The following is a 20,623-nucleotide window of genomic DNA, read 5'->3' as shown; positions in this document are numbered from 1 at the left end:
TTCTAAATTGATACTGTGATGATATGGATAGCTGTGCTTATTACTGTGTTTTCATTATCATTACGTGTCTGGAAGTGTTCATTGTCTTTCTCTATGGTTTTAAGATTAAAGACTACAACCCTAAGTAGACATCCCAGGAAAAACAATGGATCATAGCAGGTGTATGGCTTAAATATTCTAGGGACAGCAAGGGTGCATCTGAACAATTGTGGCTTTTACAAGCAAGCAAACAAACAAATAAATAAACAAGAAAAATACTTAGATTTCCGGTCACTCCTGGGTGAATAGACCTAGGAAGCAGGATTTCAGTGCCTGGCTGCCTTGCACTAATGTGGCCAGTAGAGAGCAGTAAGGTCCTGGCAACAGGGGAGAGCACAGCTTGCCATGACATGACATTGCAGTCTTTTATTACTGATTTCATAGCTTAAGATCAATAATTTTATGTCAATAAATTGTAAAAATTCATGGCAAAAGTGAGGACTGTATTGACTTTTCAGTCACATGAACTGCAGCTTTGGTCTAGTCTGTGAATGCTAGATGACAAAGGAGCACAATTTGTACTGGACCATTTCCTGTTTAATGCAAGCCTTTTGCACCAGACTTTACCCAAATGTTCATCAGAAGCCTAGCTCTGTGTTTCCTACAAAACAGTTCCTCAAGACTGGGGACTAACTAACCAATCAGGAAACCCAGGCAAGCCAGACAAGCAAATAATAATAATAATAATTTAGGAAATAAATTCCATTTTATCCATTTAATACATTTATAAATTACATTTTTAACTGAAAATTGCATGCTGCATTGTTATTCACTCATGTCTTCTAAAACAAGAACAACAATCACACTTCAGAGAACTCTGACATTAACACACTGTTAATACACCCCACTATGTTTTATTGTTTTATTGTTTGTTGTTGTTGTTGTTGTTGTTTTAAACATCTTGTTAATATTTTACATGTAATTTTTCTTTGTAGCCAATTGCTAACTTGCATTACATTTTGTAAATAATTAGTGTATTGTAAATAGTTATCATGTTCATACTGTAGACAACCATATGTTTAAGCATCTCTGGCCTGCAGCTGCATGAAAGAGAAATGCTGTCATCTGTTTTCCTATTGGTGCAGTACAGTGGAAAGTTATGTGAATTGCCTCAACATGCAGGTCTCTACAGCCAGGAAATGCCAGTACTTACACCTCTGTGTCTGTTTCGGTCAAAACAACATCATCTCTCATGAACAAATAAAATTCCTCAAAGTGTAGTCCCAAAAGTCTGTTGATGAAAAAGAGAAAAGTAAAAAATTAGAATGTGTATACACAGTACATTCATTACAGAGATACACAAGGTCACCAGATCAGTGGGCTTGTATATGAACACTGATGTCACTGTTACTGTCATTTGTAAAATGTCAATTTAGTGATTCAAAGATAGACAGCAAGGACAGGATTTCTGTTCTTATTAATAAGGTGCAGTTTTTACAGCTCCCATCTTTGGGGTTACTGGAGACAGATTTGCATCTGTAAAAGAAAAAAAAGGGCAGTTATGTGTCAGGGATGTGGTGGGTTTGCCGTCTCAGATTCCTCAGAGATTTTATCAAACATTTCCTCCAACGCTTGTGCTCCAGTCGCTCTTCTTGTACATGGATTTGTACAGTACACTTGATGTCTTTTATTAGAGAATCTGGTCTTAAAGAAGATTTTTGATAGTCCAATTTATACAGATATGGGATATTAAATGCAGATTTCAAACACATACGACAATTTAACCAGGCTACCACCTTCAGTTGGTATTTTTTATCATAAACTGTTCTAAATATTTTTGATCACACTATGTAAAATTAATCTGTATGCACAGATCATACACATCTGCACAGTATCCTAACAAGAGGTTAAGGCTTTTCCACTTGAACCTCACTTCAACTACACTGATGGATGAGCTAACAGACCTATGCAAAATTGGAGCTCAAATAGCAGGCAGTTCTTTTAAAATGTTTTAGATGATAATACAGCTTGAAAACTTTGCATTTGCAGTATACAGTTTTGTAAACTTTTGGACATACTTCTAAAGTTCTGAATTTACAAAAACAACAAGTTCAGGGGCCTATGCTTTGGTGAGTAACAAAGCTACCGCTTTCTGTAAGTGAAATGCTGTAGGTGGCTTGAAAGTTTTACATGGACACAGAAATAATCAGCTGTTCAAGTTGTCAAAATATGTGGGATGTACTCTTATCTGCAGCCACTGATGATGCAGAGATAAATTTATGCAAATACCAAAACCAAAACCACAAACAAGTAGCCCCAAGTTGAAACTTACCACCGCACTGCCACCTAGTGGTCACACTAGGAACAAGTGGAGTTGAAAGAGTGAATGCTGTAGTTTAAAGCCCAGGTATCAGTATTACACTTGAAGCACATACACACACAAAAATGTGGTGACACATTCAGTTTCCATCACACAGAAACAGTCTTTTATTGTCAGTTTGTTTTGTAAATGAAGACTGGGCTCTAAATAACAGCTTGTTTTTGAAGATATTTTACAAGTAACTTAGCTAAAAAGCTAACCTTTTATTCCACGTGATGACCTGAGCGTGCAAGATGTCTATTCATATCCTGAATAGTCATCATTTTCAAAATATTTTCACAATGTAATATCCCAGCCTTCCAAATATTTAACTGGTTAGCACTGAACAAAATTACTGTAAATTTTACTGTAGCATATACTGCCAGCACAGTTTCCAGGAAAGAGGTTGACAGGACAAAGTAATATGTTGTTTTATTATAGTTTAGACATACACTATTCACAGTACAGCATTCAGTTCTCATTTAAATGAACCTGACATTTCTCTAAAAGATGTGTATTTTACAATATTCAACTTAACATATTGCAGTAGCAGTTACTGTAATATACACTAAATGTATAGTTAAATAAACATTCAGTTTTACATCTGTGTTTGAAGTTTATGCTTTGTGATATTGCGATTATTACAGTTATGATTATTGTGATTGTTCGTTAGTTTACACAGCATATATAAAACACTAATTTATTGTTAACATTTGAATGAATTAAAAATTGCTGTAAAACATATGGGTGGTAAAAAGAGGGGTATAACTAACATTAGGTAAGTTCACTTTGGCACTGTGAGACACACATTGGTATGCTGAAACGGATGAGTCGGGCAGTGTCATTTTATATATGCAGTAACAATTTTGAGGAAAAATTGTTTTGGAATAATACTGTTTGGTCAAATGTTAAACATCTAGCCCCGCAATTTTACTGCAGTGGGTGGCATGAATTAGAGAATTTTGTGTCTCTTAAGTACCTGAAAGATTTGTCACATGTCCCATCCTAAGCACTACACTTTAGACATTTAGCCATACAGCACTAACAAGTCTTTTAAAGGCAAAGCAAAACAAAACAAAACAAAAACTTGTGTTAGGGGAGCCCCCTGGTGGTCATAGAGCCCATCGCAGCCTCATTGTCTAGCTATAGATAAAAGATAAAGGACATATTACAGGGTCATTTTACACTGGTCATGGGCCAACTGACCCTCAGGAACCAGCCATGAGGGCTTCATCACTATTAAACTTAAGCTCCATGAGTCAAAAGGCTCAATGCATGCAACCCACAATCTCTGAAGTCTATTTCACTCATTTCTAAGGGCATGATGACCAGCCATTTCACTGATTTCTGTAATGACCAACCAATTTTGTTGAGTTTTTCATTGAAAAAGAGAAATGCTCATGTGGAGACTGCACAGGAAGTAATTCATAATTATCATGTACTATTAGATTGATAGATGATATTGTTATATTTTAATGTTATTTATTATTCTATATTATAAAAATATCAAATGAGGCAAAAGTTGTGTTAACTGAGGCAAAAGAGCTGATAATAATAATAATAATAAAAGGATTATATGAGTATATGTATTTGCACATTGATTTCAGTTCAGAAAAGGGCTAAAAGCTTTTATTATTATTTTTGCAAATGGTTCAAGCATTTAAATAAACAATATTTAATTATAATTCATGGGAATGATGCTAGTTGAACTCACCTAATTGATGAGCTGTAGGTAAAAGACTATACGTGGAAAAAAGATTCTTTGCTATAACACAGATCAAGGGCATGTTGACCTATTAGAAACTGGTTCACCACATGTACACAATCAAAATCAAGTTTATTAGCGATGAGATATTATAATAGTCCTCATCTCTACAGAGAGAGAGAGGGTGGAGAGAAAGGGTGTGATGCCCAGTCTGTTGGATGGGCAGGCACACCAGTGAGATTACACCTAATCCATCATCACCAGTGTTTGCCTCACTCTGTCAGTATGATCAGAGATCAGAAAAAGGACACACACACACACATGCACACACACACACACACAATGCAAATTTGAGGTTTGAGCTGTATCCTTAACCTAGTAGATTTATACTATGTACACTTGTGTTTTGTTAGCTTTGGTGTGGTGGCCTTTTGAGCAGGTTAATTTGCCCACAACATAATGAAAATGACTAAACAAGCATCATCACCACCAACATTATCATCATCAACAACATTAATAACAATAATAGATCAAAACATCCCCCTTATGTTTTAATGTTACTCCCCTTAATTTGCAGTCTTAGAAAGTCTTTGGAAATGTCATTTAAACAGTAATAATACTGGGCCTATTCGAAATTGCTTTTTAAACGGAATTTCCATATTGTACTGTGGCGCCTGGCATAATTCCGCCTCTGACCCTTTAAATCTGTCTAAGCAGTCTGTTTACATTACGATTCACCTCACTGGCCCGCACGCCGGGCCTTCCAAATGGAGCTGGCCTCTTACGAATCGAATTTGACAATTACAAAGGCGACGTAATTGCAATCTGTCTCAATCCATTCTGTGTTAACATATCACAAACTTACTCTAACGTGGTTTGGTACACATATGCTCTCTCTCTCTCTCTTTCTCTCTCACTCTCTCTCTCTTTCTCTCTCTCTCACTCTCTCTCTCTTTCTCTCAATTATAAATGAATTTCACGGTGTAGGCTTTTAATGCTAATAAGATCTCCCTTCCTGCTGGCTTGTGAGCGTGCGGGCGAGTCTCGCTGACAAGCAGGGCGCGAAAAACCCGTGGCGTGCTATAGGAGGATGTTCGCGCTTGGCCCTCTGTTTCTCTGAGAGAGAATAGGAAAGAGGGAGAGAGAGAGAGAGAGAGAGAGAGAGAGAGAGAGAGAGAGAGAGAGAGAGAGAGATAAACGCGTGTATGAGTGGGGAGAGAGGATCAGATTGCAGCTCTTTTGTTTAACCAGACTCCAGTCTCAATGAGCTAATGGAGCGGAAGAGATTGGCGCCCCACGGCTCGAGGAGACCGACAGAAGCGCTGAATTAAAAAAGGTGTCAATAAATGTGTGAAAGACAATGAGCTAAAACACACACGGTCTGAGGGGAGGACAAAGAGGGACAGATGGGGAGAGAGAGAGAGAGAGAGAGAGAGGGAGAAAGGAGGAGGAGAGTGGGTGTCTGACCAGTGACAGGGCCCCTCAACGTTCTGTTAGAGCTGGAAGTAAGGCAGATCGCAGCTCCAGGATGATTTAAAGCGCTCTGGGACTTTTGTCCCCGAAGTGAATAATTTAGCCCTTTATTAACTAGACCAAACATGAGCTGTTTTTAATTAACCAGTCAGATACAGGCGAGACAGCCAATTTCGCTCATTAAAGAGTAGTTTAAGAGCACAACTGTGCCTCAAAGTCAAAGGACGCATTAGAACACCCATAACAATTGTTACCAATAAAGGAAACCGTCTAAAAATTTTGGACAGTTTGAAGTAACTGAAATCACGTTTCGCTGCTTTAGATGATATTACAATCTCTTTACTTTCAAGACATTTAACCATCACTGTAATCTGCCACTAATCTGAAACCTTATCGTTTATCCAATGAGGTGTTTCCAAGGACTATACACAGAACATCTACCAAACTGATTCAAAAAATGAGATTTAAAAGAATATACTCCAAATAACGCATTTTGCTACACAACTGAATATTATAGTAAGAGAAATATTCTAAAATCGTATTTATTTCATCTTTCAAACCGTGTCCACTTCAATGCTCTTCAAAACTCATGAAGAAGGTCACATATATTACATGTACATGATTTATAAATAGGGAAATATGAGGAAACGTTGTTTCCTTTCCTGCCAGTGGGCTGCGCTGCAACATCTGTCTTTCGATCCCCTGATCTGCTCAGTTTAATTAAGCGCAAATTGAGTAAATTTAATGAGGCTGATTAGCATCAGCTTCCATAAACACGATAATGTGTTTAATTGATAAGTAATCGCCTGGTTGCGGCATTTTTTCATTCTCTGCTCCTTGTCACTGCTTTGTCAATGCTTCTGTCGAGAGTACAGTACTCCAGTAATACGTACGTGAAGCAGAATATATTGTACACTTGTAAACATACCATTAACTAGGGCATAATTTAATTTAACATAAAGGTTACCATACGTCCCAGACAGCCGACTTAGGCCTATTTACACCACTGAACTAAACCTAATATCTGTGAGCAAATATAAATACAGATGAGGTCTCTATGGCCGTGGACATGAACGCGGTTCTACACGACACCGCCAAAAGCCTTTATTTCAGATGGGAACGGTCCAGTCTGTAATAAATTTTCAGTTGTGAACGCCAGCCTGAAGTGGCTCTCCGAGAACTGTTTTTTTGGGAGCGAAAGTATATCTGAAATGCCAGGTTTGATAATTAGCGTCTAGAGGGTGGAAAGAGAAGATCCACATATTTTCAGACGACATGAGCGGGGCAGCACAGACAATTCATTAAGCTGTGGAGTTAACCTGCTTCGCTTTAATTAAAACATCTTCGCTCGTTTACGATGTGGATACAGGCGAGTCCCCGGGGTGTTGGGTTTCCTGCGTGCGGCAGATGGCGGCGCCGGCCGAAGATAATAGTTGACGTTTTTTCCCTCCTCTCCTTCTTTGTACCAGATCAGAACAACGTGAGCTTGCGAGCCACCAGGGGATTAGAACAGCGCGGATAACAAAGAGATATTAACTATTCAAGGCCTGCATAAGTGGTCGCGGTCAGTGCGCATAAAGAGGAACGTGACTGATATCGAGGCAGAATTACGCGATGACATGATGGCGCGCACGCGTGTGTGTGTCTGTGTGTGTGTGTGTGTGTGTGTGTGTGTGTGTGTGTGTGTGTGTGAGAGAGAAAGAGAGAGAGAGAGAGAGAATCTTTTTCAAAGTGTCTTCTTGAAGTTGGGCGCACTTTTCCAAGTCTCTGGACTTTCCAAGTCTCCAACGCTTTCTGTTACCTCTACTTCAAGTTCACTGACCGGAGCACATATTTATTTTAGCATAGCTTTTTAGAAGGAATAGTAAATAAAACTCCAAATTCCAAACTCCAAAAACTAGCGTATCTGTTTAATTTATTTTCATGCCACACCGACAGAAAAAAGATCATTTGAAATGTGTAGACAACATTATAGGCTACCCGTAAGAAAAACAGAGAATAGCTCACCGCATGATTTTTCTATTATTTTTATTGTTACACTCCAAAATAATGCGTGTTATGTATAATGTTTATTGTGTGATCAGTGTTGCGCCAAGTATAGACCAATTCTTATTCAAATAAATAAGTAACCCTTTGAGCAGAGCAACGCCACGCCCTTTTTAGTAACTCAAACCAGTTTGTGAAAACTGCCTTTTTACTAAGAACACTAAGAACAAGTGTCGTCCTCTGTTTGGGTTAATATATCGATTTTTGTATCCCTCGGGAGAGTTTCTAAAACCATCTGAAAACAAGCCCTTACATCTGTTATGTTTAAAATGATCACAGAGTTTTTAAACATTATATTAATTTGGTCATCATAAGCAACCATGAATGGGACACTGGTAGTTGTGAAAATAATATCCTTAACCTTCTGAGTACTAGCACCAGCGTTTCGATTAGTGTACAGTTTGCACTGTACACGACAGCAAGCTGCGACTACATCGTTCTCACACACTCGCGCACACAGACTCCATCAACTGGTCACTAGGAGGCGATTGAACAAAAGCTATATTTTCGGAGATCCGTCTGCTTGCGATGAAGTTTTGTTATTTCGTTGTGCTAACGACATATGATTGAAATATGTGCCCATATGGTCTGATGTCTCGCATGTTTTAATTCACGGAGATTAAAGTAGGACGAATATTTTTCTTTGCAACTAAGAGAACTATCAGAAGTGAAACAAGCAATTCAGAGTATGGGTCTCTCTCTCTCTCTCTCTCTCTCTCTCTCACACACACACACACACACACACACACACAAATGTACACACCCTACCCATCAGTTGGTATGTGATTAAAGGGAAATGTAGACGGTGAAAAATATGCAAATGACGCTCACACAAAGGCATTGCACAAATTGGCATCACCATTCCTCAAATGATATCATTACTATATTTTGAAAATGTTAATCTGTTCAACGGATTTCCCGCGGGACGCGAGTAAATTAGTTCCATTTCCTAGCATGCCAACGCGAGGCACCGGGAAGCGACAAGCACCTTCGATTCGCTGATTACAATTAGACAGCCCCAGTTCGGGCCCCGCCAAGCATTGATAATATTCGGCATATTAAGCACGTTTTAGCAAAAGGTGATAAGTCAGTTTTAATTGAAATGAAATTATTATTCTAATGGAAGTTTGGGGTATTATTATTAAAAGGTTCTCTCTCATTTAGGATTCCATTTATCCTCTACTTCATAAATGCAGGCTTGGGTAAGATTTCTGAAGGGCATTATAGGTTGTCAGGATTGAATAAGGTAATTTGAGGGGAATTACTTTTTCCTTTCTATCAAAAAATGAAGTGATTTAAAACTCCAAATCAATCGCTTTCACTTCCGCTTTCTCCGCTGACAGCCGAACAATCGCAGATAATTAGTATGCGGGAAAGTTTTAATTGCGTGGATTAGCCGAGTGGGATCAGAGAGAATTTTACAAGTAGTTTTGCTTCCAAAAAATCAAACATTTTGCCCGAATAAAACACAAGCGCGAAAAAAAAACTTTATTCTGTAAGTGCACCCACATCAAGAGCCACATGCACATCAAATCACCTCCAACAATTAATTTATGTCTCACTCTCTAATTATCTGTAAATCGACTAATGTGCAACTCAATTTAGATTAGTTAAAATTTAACTCGCATGAAGTTAATTAAGCAATTAAAACCATCAACAGCCACCCATTAATTTGATAATTAAAAATAAATGTGATTTTGTACTGTGTATTTTTAAGTAATATTGACATTCCACGTTCCACGTGGCTGTGTGGCACTGAGTGTATGTGTGTGTATGTGTGTTTGTGTGTGTGCATGTGTGTGTGCGCGCGCGCGTGCGTGTGTTTACCGTGAGCCGCTAATTTGAACACCTGCCGTGCAGCTCGCTGACTCTCTAATGAAATTTAATAACGGAAGAAAACCTCGGGAGATTTGGCCGCGTCCGATATTGACACCTTCAGTCAGAGAGGCACCTCGGGGGCTGAATATATATGACTAGTTTGAACCGACCCTTTAAACGGCAGGGCCATTTTAATTTGGCTACCCTGAATGCACCGGAGGCTGGAAACACCGTTTGGCTGTCGTTTCTTTTTTTCATCGCACAATCCGAGGGCAATTGATCAGCTTTTAAGAAATAAGCTACAGATAAGAGTGGACAAAAAGCCCCCCCCCAAAAAAATAAAAGCAAAAATGACCTCTTGGCCCAATTTTAATTCTTCGCCCTTTCACATCCTTTCCTTCGTTTACACAGATCCCGATGGAGACAATTCATTCAGTTCTTTCAAACCGCGCTAGTGTCAGGGAGAAACGAGCAAACTACACTATTTTTATTATTATGACTTCAGGAGTCCCATCCTGATGTATTTTCACTATGCTTATGGGATCTTGACTAACTGGAGGGCTAAAATTGGAGTCAGCACACAACTGTTAAAAGTTTAATTTAGTCTCATGGCTGATTTGGAAATGTGACCATTTGATCATTTTAGGTGAGGTTACCAAATTATATGTTTCTGCTCCACAGTAATTTAAAAATATTACTAACTGGCTGACTTCACTGGACAAAACAGTAGAGGCGCTGATTATATGCATCAGTTTCTCTTGAGCTGGTGTCAGAGAAATAAATGTACAGTTTGTTTTTTCTGAAAATATGATTGTTTCAATTTAGGCCTCTTGATAACTGGGATTTCTGATTGAGCACATTGAGTAACACGACCATTTGAGGAACAAAAAACCAAACAAACAAATGAAAAAAAACAAAGCAAAACTGATTTTTAAACATGTCAATTCCCTACTTTCTCATTAACTCATTCTTTTGAATAAAAGTCTAAGCAAGTTTTAAAAAATGCTGATGATCACATACTGCCTGGCAGGAAATTGCTACCTGGCTTTGGCCCTGGCAGGTTGATGAAATATCCAGATACAGGGTGATAGATGACAAAGATTATCAAACAGTACAATAAGATAATGTGGGATTAAATATAATTATATTTTCATCTTAAACTGAAAAATTGTGCTTGGCTGCTGGATGAGAGACTATCAAACCATTTTACCTCATTTTACAGTTTTGAAAGTGAATACATTTAGAGAATATCACTGAACTTGTGAAAACGACAATCAAGTCTTCACACCTATAAACTATTGATTAGTCCAGAGTCTGGACTAAAGCTGGACCACAGTTCCAAACTAATGTGGAAAAAAAAACAGTGCATACATTCTGTCTGGATAAATTGACAATCTTCTGACTTCATTTTACACTGTGTACTTTTTAATTCCACTATGACTATGTATTCAGTGAAATCAACAAAGGTTTGGGCAACAGGTGCAATGACTAAAACTGTTAAAACACTGATGCTCTTGGCTTTGGCCGACAGATATCCTGAGGGTCTGAATGGTGCAGCATTGCAGTTAAGATTTGTTCCAAAGACATCTACAGGTGTCTCACATATTTCAGACTTGTTCAGTGTTAGCTCAGAGCCGTCAAGCAAACTGTCTCATGGAAAGTAAGACCATTCTGCCAACAGAAGGTTAAAAAGCAGGTTATAAAAATAGCATTAGAGCATTAGCATTAGCTATGTGTGACCTCTACGTTACGTTTTGGAGCATATTGCTCTCTGGTGGAGATATCTTTCTTTAAAGTTGTTCTTAGGTCATTTTACGTCACCTCTCTGCATTAATTTGGAAGAAACTTAATGAGTGCCCGCTTTAAAAGTCAACGATGGCCATTATTTCTGTTTTATTCTCTCAGTTTTCAGACATGATGAAATGGTCCTTATGTTGTTTCCCCGACAAATGGAGCAACAGTGAGAAGTGAATCACTAAAAAAGGATGGCCCATAACGTTGCCGTGATAAGTGCCCATATACAACTTTGGCGCAGTTCGTATGCATGACATAGCCTAATACCTCTGGTTTCTGCCATCGCAATACTGTATGTATATATGTTTGTTAGTGTATCAATGTTCACAATTTGTGATCTAGTACTCTTCTCTCATTGACTCAAATGTTAAATGTCGCTACTTGTGTTGGATGTCCAAAAAGTCATTTTTTCGGTCCACATTGAGACGCTAGTCATGTCCGCGGTTCTAGATAAAAAAAGGGAAACGGAAGTGTAATAAAAGTGAGACAAGGCGCGCCGAACTTTGGCCCTGCATACGCCTTGCGCGCGTCCTATTTTCAAGTTAATTAAAGCCAGTGCGTCTGACTCTGTCGCACGGCCGGAGAAAAACGTATTTAAAACGATGAGCGTCTAGCGACTCCTTGCAGGGGCCTTGTGTCAAGGGCTGTCTTCCCGGGAGCCGCATAGGTCTGGCGAGGAACTGCACGCTCAGAAACAGAGGGGGGCCTCTTTCAAGCGCGAGCTTTCAAAAAGCAGACGACAAGGAGCCAATTATTGAATTTTGATGTTGAGAAATAAAAAAATAAAAGAGAGAATGAAGCGATTTCCATAATTTTGTGAGTGCGTGAGTAAAGAAATGTTTGGGAAAAAAGAGCAGTGGAGAGGAGTGAGATACAAAAAGGAGGCAGCATCAAAAGAGCGCTGTTAGCGCGCATGAAGCCAGCTTTGAAAGCAGGCCGGTGCTGGAGAGAGGCCTTTTGAAAGCGCTGATTTGAAATGGACGCATTGAAATGCAGAGAGGCGACCAGCCTGGCGGACCGCGGGGTCAAGTGACGAACGGATTATATGCTTCTTCATAATAATATTAATTAAACAATTTGCATGCTAATAAGGTAACAATTATCGCGCCTCTCTGTTGAAAGATTCAGGTTATTACAACACGCCAATCCGGGTGCCACCGGGGGTCAGCGTGAGCGAGCGAGCGGGGAGAAATTTCAACTCAAATTAACATTCTGGCAGCCAGAGAAATTGGATAAATAAAGTCGAATTAATTCCCGGTAATGGAGAAGGAGAGTAGGGGAAGGAGAAAACCCGTGTACTTACTTTATACACGGGCGAGATTGATTACTATTCCATATTCGGGAACACGCGGAGTGCTCTCTCTCTCTCTCTCTCTCTCGCTCTCTCTCTCTCTTTCTCTCTCTCTCTCTTGAAATTTAATACAAAATGAGGCAGTTATCGCCCTAGGGCGGAAGTAGACCCGCTGGACTCCGTTTACATTTAGTATTTATAGAGGAAGAGGAATTAAATTATGAATAAATCTGACACCTTCTGGCCACCATACTTCTGGAATTGCTCTCTGGACACAGTGGATATCTGATTATTAATCTTTTATTACTTTTTTTATTTTGTGCTGATCGGGCACACGTTGTTTACTCACATGATTCTTAACTGAAGGCCTTTTAATAGGGTTCCATTATCAAGAGACAATTTTAGTGACTGTTTCAAACCTTGTGCCTTTCCATTATGAAGCGTGTAAAACAGTGTTTTCTTTTCAATATGACAAGCTGTGCAAATTACAGCCTAAAATGTATATTTCGTAAAGATTTCTGGAAATACGTTTTCCAGACACAACACGGCTGTTTGACTAGTGATGCCCCTTGTCCCTTGTAACAGAAGTGGTTGATTCAAAATTGTCTTGTTTATTTAAAATCAGTAAGTATATCGACCTTGATACATAATGGTTCCCCAGCCTGGGATCAATGTCCTTGGTCTAAAATAACCAAGTCATTCTGTGCGTTTTCATGGTCATTTTCCAATTAGTCATCAGAAGAACATAGTTACCTTGGTTTTAATCAGCCCAGTTAACCTTCGTTCATTTAATGCCGGTAGTCTCGATATATTACCTTTAATTTTCCAGAAGAGTTACGTTTTCATTCATTCGTGATAATAAATTAGCTAACTATCTTATAATTATTTGCTCGGAATTCTACACTGATGAAATGTTCATTGAGAATTAAGAAGATCTGTAATGATTATTGTTAATATGTCATTTCATAGAGCTATCCGTGGTGCGTGCGCAACAGTGGCAGTTATTCAGTGCATTGCCTTTATAAACTCTCTCCTCGTGTATGCGTGTGGAGAGGGAGAGGGAGAGAGAGAGAGAGAGAGGGGGCGGGGGGGTGGAGGGAGGGAGGGAGGTCTTTAGGGAGTGCAGCGGAAAGGCTTGTAGTTTCAAATTCATCTTGACAGGCTGGATAGGGCGGATGATGAATCGCCCGTTATAGGATCACACGATTTTGGGGAGCGATGTTTTGGCGTAATTGGAAAACATCACTTTAAATATTCCGAGAGAGTGAAACGTTTCCTCAGAAAAAGAGAAAATCTCCACTGTGCACTGTGGGTTACAGCCATCTTAACGGGGGAGCTGTTATTGTTTGAAGAGTGAATGAAACGAACAGATTAAGAGATTCTGACGCTATTTGAATTTAACTGGGTATCAATCAATTGACTGTTTCACCAAAAACTCCCTCCCCTCCCACTGTTCCCCCGCGTCTGGTTGTGATGTCTCTTGTCGTGTTGTGACAGCGCTTATATTGTTTATTGAGGTGGATGTCAGGTATAATTAGCAATCGATATGGAAAACGTTTTTAAGCCGCGCCTCTGACGTCACCTACGTTTAACGTTTCTTATTGGTCCCAAATTCCCCAGCGCGGGGGCTAATTATTTGGGAAAAGGGGGAGTTGATGTTGACAAAGTAAGGAAGGAAAAAAGCGTGTGCGCTCTCCTTGCTCCACTTATTCCTTATTCGAGAGCGCTAGGCATGTCCACGCTCTCCTTTCCGTCACCGCCTTACGCACTCTGAGAGGGGTCGGGGCTCCCTCATCGGTTCGTTCGATCAAGGCAGCTCCGTGCGAAAGAACCACTGACCAGGGAGATGAGATGATGGATAGTCGGATGCTTGAGCACCCCCATAGCCAGTTTGAAGGCGCACTGGGCGGAATGGTTGGGGTGGGCTTTCCGTATCACCTCGGTCACCACCACGTCTACGATCTATCTGGGCACCAACTGCAAACCGCGGCCTCTGTACCCTTTTCCATTGACGGATTACTGAACGGTTCTTGTTCGGCCTCTGTGGTCAATTCCAATCCACTGCTCGCATCTGGATGTGGTGACAATCAGCAGTACAAACTCACTGGTAAGCAAATGGGAAACAAACAAACAAACATTCGAGTGACTTAAAACAAAAAACGTGAGAACAGTTCACAAATTAAAGTAACTATAGTCCTAACTATTACACACAAATCACTCTCTTAAATATTATTATCAGGAATTTTTGTTGATAAATTCGTTTAATGTATATATTTCATTCGGAAAATCAGAGTTAATAGTCGGGAAATTGACAGGATCTCAAAACTGACTTTGAGTAGTTGGGCAGAAATGCACATGTATTATTCCAGTAACCTAGGCCTAGCTGGATATAAATTTTTTTCTGAAGTTCATATACCCTGTCCTTTTTTAATTATTGTGATTAAAATGTTTTATTTTATTGCCGTTTCTGTCACATTAATCATGTGTAAATGGCTTATTATGGGACCGTTAAATTCATCGTCGCTGAAATAGACCTCTCAAATCAATTTATTCTAGTTCGTGGCTTTGAATGTCATATTTAGATAACAAGTCAGTAATAATAGATATTTCATTTTTAACATGTCTAATGCTAAGACGACCTGACATCTAGCAATCATTTGTGAAGCCTATAGATTTTGAGAGACATCGTTTATGATAGCACATGTCCTTTGTTTATGTCCAAGAATGATGCAGTTGTATATTTCCATATTTTAACTCATATTTAAACAAATGTGAGCGCAGCTACGTGTGTGTGACCGGTTTGTGCGCACGTTCTCACTCTCTCTCTCTAATCGCAGATACTGGAGACCCAGATAAGGAAAGCCCCGGTTGTAAAAGGAGACGAACTCGAACAAACTTTACGGGCTGGCAGTTAGAAGAGCTTGAGAAAGCTTTTAATGAGAGCCACTACCCAGACGTGTTCATGCGTGAAGCTTTAGCCCTGCGCCTCGACCTCGTGGAGTCGCGAGTCCAGGTAAATAGATGGGCTCTTTATCTTCATTAATTGCACACTCCAAACGCTTTCTTCTTAACGCCTTTTTGCAGAGGAGTTCGCGAAGAAATACCACGTAAAAAGAGTACTGTTTGAGAAAGTTCTGGAAAGAGCGTAGCTTTTTACGATATTTTTGAGGAGCTTGCTAGCCCATCGTTTATGCAAACGTGCTAATAATGTCTCCATGAACAGGTGCTTAAAGTTTTTTTTGTATAATTTATTTTGGTAAACAAATTAATCTCACAATGGGCGATTAATTTAACACTTGCATTAAAATATTTACTATAGTACAAAGTGTACAGATTTTAATTTTATGGAAAATGGGAAAAGAAAAAAGAAGATGGATTACTGATACAGCTGGATAAACCCCTTGTAGAATTCTTACGTGTTATGGTCACCACATTGAAAACAATCTTGAAATTGCTGTAAAATACAACACTACGCTTGTTATAATAGTATATTTCACAAGAACCTTACAGTCTACGAAAAATATTAACATTGACTTGATTTTTGATTCATTCATTCATTTAGAAATTTACAGAATGGTCATTAGTAAGGTTTCTGGTTTGATATATTAGGAAATATCATCCCGTTTGATTAAATACCGTTAAACCAAATATTAAATCCTGCGTGTTGTTTCTGTTAGATAGTGAATTAACAACTAACAAGCCTAACCGAGTATTGGATACATTAGAAAACAACATGCCCTCTCTCTCTCTCTCTCTCTCTCTCTCACACACACACACACACACACACACACGTGAATGACATCTATTTGTCTTTATTGTATTTGCTTTTGAATTTTTGATCTGTGCGTTCAAACTCCTGGGACAATCGTAAAAAAGGTGAAAGCTCTTTTTTTGTTCAGCAAGGCACATATAATATGAGACACGGTGATATATACAGATGTAACATATTCTTTTTTTTTCCTTGCTTTTTTGTGTGGTTGCACAACACCAAATCAGAGATGATGTTTTGTTAGTGAGCTTGAAGCTTAGTTATAACCTAGATTACTCGTATTCAAAGAGAAAGATTAGTCTGTGTTATCAGCAGTTTCGTGCGCAAAGATTTAAACGCCATTAACATTTTACACGTACACTACAGTCACTATGTGCACCGCCAGTGTCTTGATGTTAAAATGCGACTTAGCGTGCTGTTGGATGCTAACTCCAACGTTATCAGCGCTGAACAGACGGCGGTCGCCACGCGAGGGGCTTTGGTGCTAGGCTTGAGCGCCCTGCTTCTTGGCTCGTCTTGACCAAATCTGCTCTCTAGCTCATATGCGCGGAATTGAGCAGGGTAGGATGCAGGCCAAAATTAGCCACGCTCGAGTCAGGCGTAATTGAGAGAATGAGCCATTACATTGAATCAATTGACAATTAGAGCGAGCGCATCTGCGGCTTGGGCTGTAAGATGTAGGCCTATCCCTTTGGATAGGCCTATGTAACAAAACAGTTTTTCTTTTTTCATACCAATGCCTTGTGTTGTTTAGTTCTGCAGTTATAGCTCCTGGGGTATCATTGCCATTACCCCGTAATCGGACGGGTCAAAACCGCCTCAATATTAAAAATGCACTGATGGACATATTTTGCTTGCCCATTGTCGGGTTACGTGACGCTATTTTTATTAGAATATTTAAAAAGAAGATTTGGGAAAGGCATTTTCTAAATTTTGCTATTAACTGATAATTTTACGTTTCTTCGGATTCATGAGAATGGCTTAATAGGCCCATCATTCATAAGTTCTATGTCTTCCGTTCTTTCAAGGTTAAACAGTGGACTATTACTTAGCTTCGCGATTTTTCTAAAAATATGTCATATTTTCATGTTATTTAACACGGCTGTATCGCATGATGTGTTCAGGGGGGATTATTGATCTTGAACTTCTTTGTGAGACACCATTTAGTCTGCTTTAAATGTAATTAAAACAAATTTCACCCTTTATTGTGTAGGTGTGGTTCCAGAACCGTCGAGCGAAGTGGCGTAAAAAAGAGAACACAAAGAAAGGTCCGGGGCGACCGGCTCACAACTCCCACCCGACTACTTGCAGCGGCGAGCCAATGGACCCGGAGGAGATCGCTAGACGAGAACTAGAGCGCCTGGAGAAAAAGAAGCGAAAACAAGAGCGCAAACTTCTCAAATCACAGAACAAGTCTATGTCAGGGGAGGCTTTTCACACGCCAGGATCTGACAGCGACAGCGGGGTATCGCAAAGCACAGACAGCGAACAGCCACACCACACCGGGCCACTGTCTGACCCACACCGACACCAAACCGTGCCTAACTGCGACCAAACATCGCGCCACCATAAACCGAGCCATAGCCAGAGAACAGGCCCGGGTCACGAAACGGGTGAACCGACAGAATCTTACCAGGGCTGCTGTACCACCAGTGGCATTACGCGCTCTTCAGCCCTACACAAACTCAACCCGTTCAGTGTAGAAAGTTTACTGGCGGACTCGACCCCGAAACGAAAGCCGATGCAGGACTTTCCCCAATTATCGACTCAACGACCGCTGATCGGTAAAGGCCACTTTCTTTTATATCCCATTACGCAACCGCTGGGTTTCATAGTGCCACAGACAGCTCTAAAACCTGGCCCAGAAGCACACAATTCTGGACAGAAATGTTCCAGAAAAGACATTCCAGACAAAGAGAGCTTTTCTCACTCAAACTCGGGATATGACATCAAAAGCAACCACATGTGCAACGGTATCCCCACCAGCCGACCAGATAATGAACAGGAGAATTCTACTAGGGAAACTCCAAACTCTCCTGTCCGTACGCCGAGAGCGAGTCCAGTTCAATCCACGGGAAGTTATTCAGGGGCTAATTTGAAACAAACGGAGGATTTACACGTGGTCGGATCAGATGTGAATTCGCTCAAGAACAGAAGCGCGTCCCCGAACCTATCCGAATGTTCCGACACAAGGACAGGCAGTTCGGCCGAGATGAACACGGATGGAGAAGATGTAGACATGGATTGAAAAATACACATAAACAAATCCAATATAAATGGAGCTACGATGATATTAACATTCCCAAAGCTGATCAGACACATTTTAATAACAGACTCTTTTGGAAGAAGAAAAATTCCGATCATATATTTTTCAAATGAACTATCTTAATTCAGGCGGATAACTGTGTTTTATTAGCTTTGTTTAGGTTCTTAAACGTTTATTCCATTTGAAGACTTTGGTGTGGACAAACAGTGAGCAGGATATGAGAATAACAACGTGAATCCTCAAACATTGTATAAATTATAAAGTATTAAAATATTTATATATGTATCGTTTTGATAAATAATAAAAATATTGTTAAAGAGAATTGGTTAAGTCATACGCCATATGCTTTCGCTCTCTATCTTCACTCCTTCCAGTTACCACGTTTTGTTTATTGCTTTGTACCGAGGGCTCGTGTTTATTGCTTTAACAAATTCATTCATTTAAAGTCTCCCGTTGAAATGAGGTCTTGCGCCGCGGGCGGTAGGACCCGGTCAGCTCCTGTGGAGTTTTGATATGAAAGTAATTATTTTCCCGGTGGCGGCTACGAGGATACGATTTTTTCCTTTTGGCCTGAAGGGTTATTATACATTACCGATTCCAGCGATATGAAATCATATAAACTTCCTACAATAATAGAATTAGCATGAAAGGCTGGCGAGTCAGATTGAAACGGGAAATAATAGCCTCGGCAGCTGCTAGCGTCTGTGTGAGTGTGTGTGTGCGCATATTGAAGCGAGGCCCGGGTGATTCGTGGGGCGGAATTTTCATGAGGAAGCCCTGTCAGGGCGCGCGTAGGCGGCTATATTAAGATAGATGTTCGATGATATCCCTCATTGTTCTGTCGCGTGCATTGATGTTCCCGCCTTATCGGCCTATTGATCATGTGTCGCCCTGTAATAGGACAGGCGAGTTCTCTCTCTCTCTCTCTCTCTCTCTCTCACACACACACACACCCACACACCCACACACACACACAAACCCCAGGCGGGGAAAAGTGAGAGAGAGTCCCATTTGTTCTAATGGGTTAGACTGGGGCGGGGGTCCTCGAGGGGCGCGCGAGGACATCTGCACCAAGAAAATATTAGTGAATGAACTTGGCTGGCAGAGAGTGGGAGTAAAAAAAGATGAAGGTGATAGAGCAGCGCGCATTGTGTGTGCGTGCGTGTGTGTGTATTTGTGTATCTGTGTGGTGTGTTATGGATGTGTGTGCGTGTGTACAAAGCTCCTGGATATGTCAGGCTGCATTATGAAAGGTTGGTTATAAAGTATACACATCAGTTCTCAAGAAAGTGAAAATCACAATTATTAAAGCCATTTGTTCTGCCGACTTCTCCCAGCAAAAGTGCCGGCTTCGCGAAACCCTTTTTATGGTCCCAATTAAATATCACTTTCCCCCTCTGACGCAGTTACCAGCACCACTACACACACACACACACACACACACACACACACACACACACATTTAAGTTCTTCTCCATCACAAAGGTGCTCATCCACTAGTCAGATCCCTCCTGGTCATCGTGCCCATTTATTTGCAAATAAATTGAAAATAATCGGAAAGGCTGGAGCTTTACCTCAAATGAATCTGAGCGCAAGCCCGCTTTAATAATATTTACATAATTTCTCAGACCGAGCTACTGCTATTTGCACTGCAGGAGAGCTAGCTTACAGAGGAAAAATAATTACAGAGAGGAGGGGGGAGGGGTGCAGCCCTACAAAATGAGAAGGGAGGAAGAAAAGAGGGAGGACGAAGGAGGAGTGAATAGTGGAAGAGGAAGAGAAGGTGGAAACATGGAAAGGGCAGGTTATGGCATAGGGGAGGAGGAATGGTGTGTGGGAAGAGAACATGTCTGTATGAAAAAAATACCTACTGCTAAACCAATAAGAGGGAGAGTGTGTGTATGTGTGTGTGTATTTGTGTGTGTGTGTGTGTGTGTGTGTGCATTCACATGTGTGTGATTGTTTCTTGGTGGAGGGGAGGGGGGGCACAATTTATAGACGATATCACTTCTGCCCAAGGAAGCATCCAAACCCGAAATTATTCGTTCAGTTGTTCGAAATTGTTCGGGGATTTGTGATTTGTGAAATCACATGTTGCGAAATTTATTATTATTATTATTATT

General features: G+C 40.2%; 1 protein-coding gene across 1 annotated transcript; it reads left to right on the top strand.

Moving 5' to 3' along the window:
• The first annotated feature begins 14,316 nt into the window (after window positions 1-14,316).
• Window positions 14,317-18,482, top strand: uncx4.1 (Unc4.1 homeobox (C. elegans)). The gene is made up of 3 exons (XM_030779046.1): window positions 14,317-14,572; window positions 15,303-15,478; window positions 17,448-18,482. The coding sequence occupies exons 1-3, from the start codon at window positions 14,317-14,319 to the stop codon at window positions 18,480-18,482; spliced, it is 1,467 nt and encodes a 488-aa protein (XP_030634906.1).
• The last annotated feature ends 2,141 nt before the right edge of the window (window positions 18,483-20,623 follow it).

The sequence above is a fragment of the Chanos chanos genome, chromosome 7, assembly GCF_902362185.1.
Source record: "Chanos chanos chromosome 7, fChaCha1.1, whole genome shotgun sequence".
Taxonomy (NCBI): domain Eukaryota; kingdom Metazoa; phylum Chordata; class Actinopteri; order Gonorynchiformes; family Chanidae; genus Chanos; species Chanos chanos.
Note: the sequence above shows the minus strand (reverse complement) of the source record. Positions and strands in the feature narration are given on the sequence as shown.